The following is a 5,865-nucleotide window of genomic DNA, read 5'->3' on the forward strand; positions in this document are numbered from 1 at the left end:
CCCAGAATCAGAAAGACCAAGAAATGAAATGAAACCCTGAGTCAAAGGGGTCAACTCGTCGAGTCTAGGGAAGAACTCGACGAGTTGGAGCGGGTTCCGTGTCAAAGATTAAGTGACCGACTCGGCGAGTCGGCGAGTCTGGTCTGGGTTTGGAAACCCTAATTTCGGGACTTGGTACCTTATTTAAGCATCTTATTATCTTCCCTAGGGCACATTTGCGGCCCCTATTGTCCAGAACTCGAAACCCTAGCCACCCAAATCCATTGTTGAGCTAGTTCTTGCCTTGAGAGTGAATTGAAGCTTGGAGAAGGAAGAAGGACCTTGGTGGTGCAAGAAGAAGCTATAGATCCAGAGTTGGGATAGCATTTCAGACCATTTAGAGGTAAAAAGCTTATACCTTGACTGTTAATCGTCTAGATCCCCTTTCTAGCATAGATTTTGTCACATTTGGACCATTTCCAAGGTCAATCCGAACATTGAGCCATTGAGGACGAAAAGGACTTAAGATCTAAGCATTTCTGAGCTTTAGAAGCTCTGAGGGGGCAACTTTACCTAGCCATGGCTTCATTTCATGACCTAGGCCTTCTTTGTAGCTTGGATTAAGTGTTCTAGCCTCATAATACCTTGCATGCACGTAAAGTTAGCAACTTTACGTGCAATGTTAGCATTAGAAGTCCATATCTATGGGTTGAAGGTGTTGCAATGGACTGTAATCGACAGAATAGAGATGTCACAAGGTGAACTCGGCGAGTCAGTTCATGGACTCGGCGAGTCGGGTCGCAAACCCAAACCCTTCTGTTTATGATTCGGAACAGTGAGTGGAGTTAGTAAAGGATTCAACCAGACTGGGTCCGTAATGGACATGAAGATCATGGTACTCGACGAGTTCAAAGAGGAACTCGGCGAGTCCAAGACAATCTTCTTAGGGGTCGTTTGATAAGGTATCTAACTGGGTCCAAAGAGGGGCTGGGTCCATAAAATACCAATTGACATGTTTGATAGGAATTATAGACTTAAGGACTCGGTCCAAAAAAAATAAAGGATTCGGTCCTTGATTTCAACTTGATGGACCGAGAAAAGCCATTCAAAAACACATCGCCCTACATACTGCCGTGTTGCATCAAACGACCCTATTCTGTTGCATCCCCTCCCTCGTTATCTGCCATCGACGAAGCAAGAGAAGACAGCCAGCGATCAGCAACAGTATCGTGATTAACAGCAACAAAATCAACAGGTTTTTTTTCGTTTTTTGTCCTTATTATTTCTGTATTCAGGGGCAAAATTGTCCTGCACTTGATAATAATACACACACAACACCAAAAATATTTCGGTGTTCTTCTGTTCCTTTCAATCATGGTCATGCACAATATTCTTTTTTTTCATGGTACCTTTTTGCTGTTGTTAAACAAGCTTCCATTGAAGCATGAATGTTTTTTCTGTCAATACCCCATAATCAGGGGAAAAATTGTCCAGAACTATCCATATATTTTTATGGTATTGTATCTCTTTAAAGCTGTCAATCTTCTATCTCAAATACATGAATTCTTGAAGCTTTGTGAATGCCTACTAGTCATGAATTCTTGAAGATGTGTGGCTGTCATCATTTTTATGTCATTTGATTGAATAATCATGTTTCTTTTTCTTGTGTTTATCTTTTTCACTAGTCATAAACTTGTTTAATAAACAATATAGTACTACAAAAGCTTTACCATACTTGGGATGAAAAATCAATTTTAAGTTAAAAATGCTAACAATAAACATGGATTTTACTCTTATGTTTATATAATTTATTTTAATTATATTGAAGACACTAGAGTGTGGTATTTTTGTTACTATAAAATAACAATTTATTATTTTGATGATTTTTTTATCATTTTGTATCTTTTCATCTTAATCACATTTTTTATTTTATCTCATAATAATTTTGTATATTTATAAATATGAAATATTTGTGAGTATTTGTGTGTGTATATATATATATATATATATATATATATATATATATATATATATATATATATAGGTGTATACATTTGTGTAACATCTTTTTGTATCTGTGTGTATATATATATATATATATATATATATATATATATATATATATTTGTGTTTATGTGTGCAAATATGTGTATATACTTGCATAACATGCTAAACATTTATTTATTCCTTAGACATGGCAGAAAAGAGAAGTAAAGCTACTTGGTCTTCGGATTTTGTGAACAAAACTTTTCTTGATGCATGTATCCAAGAACTAACAAATAACGGTCGGGAGGGTAGTGGTCTCAAAAGTACCTCATGGAATACAATAGCTGAAAAACTAAAAAAAGAACACGACTTTGTTGTTGAAAAAAAACAAATGAAATATCGTTATGACTACTTGAAAAGCAAGTATGCAGTTTGGTTGAAATTAAAAAACAAAACTGGGAATCTCTATAATCCTGTCACAAACACGTTTCAAATGACGGATGAAGAGTGGAAAGCGGAGGCGAAGGTAATCTTTTAATTTAAAACACATTATTATTTTTTAAAAAGTTTAATAATAAAATCATTTTTTCAAACAGTTGAACAAGATGGTTGAGAAATTAAGAAATGCACCCCTCCTTTACCCTGATCTATGCACCAAGTTGTTTGACGGTGCGACCTCGACCGGTGCTGCTAGTTGGGGACCATCTTCGACACTCCCTCATCCTGCACACGTCTTTACTACACAAGATTATGAGGATATCGAGATGGTAGATACTCCACCTCAAATGGATATCCCAGCCTCAGCTTCAACAGTACCCCCACCTACAAGTGCATCACATGGAAGTGGAGATTCGTATGCTCGGTCTAAAAATAAAAGAGGAAAAAGAAATGCACCCGCGGACACACTGGATGATGACATAAGAGAGGTTGGCAAGGAAATTATGAAGGCGGCTCAGGCGTTCGCGCAAACTAATAATCTTGACTAGGAGATGGATGAATGTATTGAAAATTTGAAAGGCTTGGAGTGGGGAAATTCTGATCCGAAATACATCACTGCTCTTATGTTGTTCGCTGAAAATGCTGGTAATAGGAAAATTTGGTTACGCCTCGATTCTTCGACATGTGAGTTGTGGGTGAAAAGTACGAGAAAGAATTTTGGATTACTTGGTTGACTTTAGTATGACTTTAGGATGTTTTTGTCTTTATGCTTTATGGATTTATATTATGTGTAGGGTTGTTATGTGTTATGTTTAGGATTTTTAAGTTTAGGTTTTTTATGTGTTATGTTTAGGATGTTATTTGGTATTGACTTTTATGTTATTGATTTTTATGTGATGGATTTTTATGTTATAGAGTTATATGTCATCCATTTTAATGTTATTGATTAATTTTATGGTTTATGTTATAAAATTTATGTGATTTGTATTTAACATGTAACAGGTTACATATGGATAAGGAAGGTGAGTTTTTAGGTTTCCTTATACTCTCATGCTATTGGTTGATGTTGGTTCGAAAAAGAAAAAAAAAAGCATTGGAAGAATAAAAGCTAACGAATCGGAAGAAACTGGGCATGCATATACACAAGATTTGATACACGGATGTCCTATACAATGTTTTGATATGATGCGTCTTTCACAAGATGCATTTGTATTATTATGCAATCATTTTACTCAAAGAAATTGGTTGCAACGTAGTAGGACAATAAGCGTTGAAGAGAAGATGACTATATTTTTACATGTTATAGGACATAATGAACGTTTTCGAGCTGTTAAAGAAAGGTTTCACCACTCCATACAAACGATTCATCAATGTTTTCATGAAGTGCTAAAAGCACTGATGTGTTTTGCAAGAGAAATTATTGTACCAACATCTTCTAATACAACAAGAAATACCTCGGAACGACATAGACGGCTAAAAATCATATTTCCTGGAGCATTAGGTGCATTAAATGGAACACTTGTACATGCAGTTGTGCCCGTTGATGAACAAACTCGCTATAGGGGAAGAGGAAAAGGTGAATGTTATCAAAATGTAATAGGAATTTGTGATTTTGATATGATATTCACCTTTGTATGGGCTGGATGGGAGGGCATAGCACACGATTCTAAAGTTTTGAAAGAAGTTGCATTTAATCCGACTTCTGGATTTCCATTCCCTCGACCAGGTTTGTCATTTTTCTATAAGTTTTATTATCTATATTATTTATATGATTAATTTGTCACCCATCTACAGATAAATATTACCTTTGTGATACCGCATACACCAACACCCGTGGATTTATGGCTCCTTACCGCAATACTAGGTATTGGTTAGCCGATTTTCGAAGAAACAGAGCATTGACTAAGGAAGAAAGGTTCAATCATGCTCATGCACAACTTATAAATATCATTGAACGTGCTTATGGTGTATTGAAGGCAAGATTTCCAATTTTAAAACGTATGGCTCCTTATCCTTTTCCAGTGCAAAGAGACATAGTCATTGCCTGTGTCGTGGTCCATAATTTTATAAAGAAGTACGATATTCAAGATGACCTATTTACGAACTTTGAACAAAACACTATGGTTACTCCGAATGTGGGATGTGGAGGAAGTGAGGGCCAAAACATACAAGGCATAGAATGGGGTTCAGAATCCGTTGAGTATATGACTACTTTGCGTGACCAGATTGCTACTCAGTTACTTTCAAATGGTTCACGTTAAATGATATACTTTTTATTATGTATGACAATGTGTATTTGGGTTTTGTATTACACTTTGTATTTGGATTTTAAATTATGTATGTTTAATTTGGATTTTATGTGATAATTTTTATTTTTATAATTATTTTATCCAACACAAAAGGACAACATAAGGATAATATGGTCATTTTTATCATTCAGCACAATCAGTCAGATAAATAATCAAACAGCATAAATTCAGTAAGATGTGGACTCAGTCAGCATTTCTAACCCAGTCAGCTCTAACCCAATCAACAACTATCAAACGACCCCTTAGTTATGAAGATGAACTCGACGAGTTGTTCATACAACTCGGCGAGTCATGGCCTAGATATTCATGCGATGATGATGAACTCGACGAGTTCAAGGATGAACTCGGCGAGTCGGTTGAAGATACTCCCGAAGTGTTAGATGAAGGAGAACTCGTCAAGTTCCCGCTAGACTCGATGAGTGGAGTCGGGGTTGTTTTGGGATTTGAGGAGCATGGACTCGGCGAGTTGGCAGAACAACTCGACGAGTCGAGTCAACTGGAAGGTTGACTTTGACCAGAACTTTGACCTTGAGAAGGACTTTGACCAGAATTGACTTAGTTGACTTCTTGAGAACAGTTAGGCTAAGTATTGCTATTATTTGGTATTGGTAGCTCCGGGAGCTAGAGGAGCAGCGGTTCGGAGAGTTGTTGGATAGCAGCCAGAGGGTTATCAGCAGTTTCAGCAGTACGAGGTGAGTTTCCCTCTGTGTGAATGGGTCTACGGCCACAATGTCGGCCCATGTAGTGAGGAGTAGGAAGACCTGGGGGTTAGCCCTAGGCACTGTATGCTAGTATGATATTCCGGACCAAGGTCTGATGTCGGGTGGGTGCCCAGTGAATGGTTTGCATGATAGATTATACTTGTTGTCTGTGTGATACTTGTATGTGCCTGGTAGGGAGGTGAGGGTGGGCGAGGTCCCGTATCTCACTATCAGTAGGAGCGTGGATGGGGTTCCATGGCTCACCAGTAGCAGGACAGGGGCGGGGCCCAATATAGGCAAGGCCTTATGTCAATAGTACAGTAGAGTATGTTTAGCTTTATGATATGTGTTATGTTATATGCTTGTATTTGTTAGTAGCGGGCGAGGCCCAGAGACAGGCGGGGCCTAAGAGAACAGATCTGTATACCGAGCGGGGCTTGATGCCAGGCGGG

The 5,865-nt window shown here is 37.8% G+C and overlaps 2 protein-coding genes across 2 annotated transcripts; both read left to right on the forward strand.

The window, feature by feature from the left end:
• The first annotated feature begins 2,173 nt into the window (after positions 1-2,173).
• Positions 2,174-2,951, forward strand: LOC145122481 (L10-interacting MYB domain-containing protein-like). The gene is made up of 2 exons (XM_079058081.1): positions 2,174-2,491; positions 2,562-2,951. The coding sequence occupies exons 1-2, from the start codon at positions 2,174-2,176 to the stop codon at positions 2,949-2,951; spliced, it is 708 nt and encodes a 235-aa protein (XP_078914207.1).
• A 3-nt stretch (positions 2,952-2,954) lies between these two features.
• On the forward strand, positions 2,955-4,664 carry LOC145122482 (uncharacterized). Its single transcript, XM_079058082.1, has 5 exons — positions 2,955-3,048; positions 3,406-3,425; positions 3,484-3,942; positions 4,054-4,129; positions 4,198-4,664. Exons 1-5 carry the CDS (start codon positions 2,955-2,957, stop codon positions 4,662-4,664), a joined length of 1,116 nt encoding a protein of 371 aa, XP_078914208.1.
• Positions 4,665-5,865: the final 1,201 nt, after the last annotated feature.

This window comes from Lactuca virosa, chromosome 6 (assembly GCF_052849685.1).
Source record: "Lactuca virosa cultivar CGN04683 chromosome 6, Lactuca_virosa_CGN04683_v6, whole genome shotgun sequence".
Taxonomy (NCBI): Eukaryota; Viridiplantae; Streptophyta; class Magnoliopsida; order Asterales; family Asteraceae; genus Lactuca; species Lactuca virosa.

What these genes read in the sequence shown, in the direction of transcription:
- LOC145122482 (XM_079058082.1), top strand. Translation starts at nt 2,955, where the DNA reads ATGGATGAATGTATTGAAAATTTGAAAGGCTTGGAGTGGGGAAATTCT. An exon ending in TTGTACATGCAGTTGTGCCC is followed by an intron (nt 3,943 to 4,053) that starts GTTGATGAACAA and finishes GCTGGATGGGAG; the next exon opens with GGCATAGCACACGATTCTAA. An exon ending in ATTTCCATTCCCTCGACCAG is followed by an intron (nt 4,130 to 4,197) that starts GTTTGTCATTTT and finishes ACCCATCTACAG; the next exon opens with ATAAATATTACCTTTGTGAT.
- LOC145122481 (XM_079058081.1), top strand. Translation starts at nt 2,174, where the DNA reads ATGGCAGAAAAGAGAAGTAAAGCTACTTGGTCTTCGGATTTTGTGAAC. An exon ending in AGTGGAAAGCGGAGGCGAAG is followed by an intron (nt 2,492 to 2,561) that starts GTAATCTTTTAA and finishes TTTTTCAAACAG; the next exon opens with TTGAACAAGATGGTTGAGAA.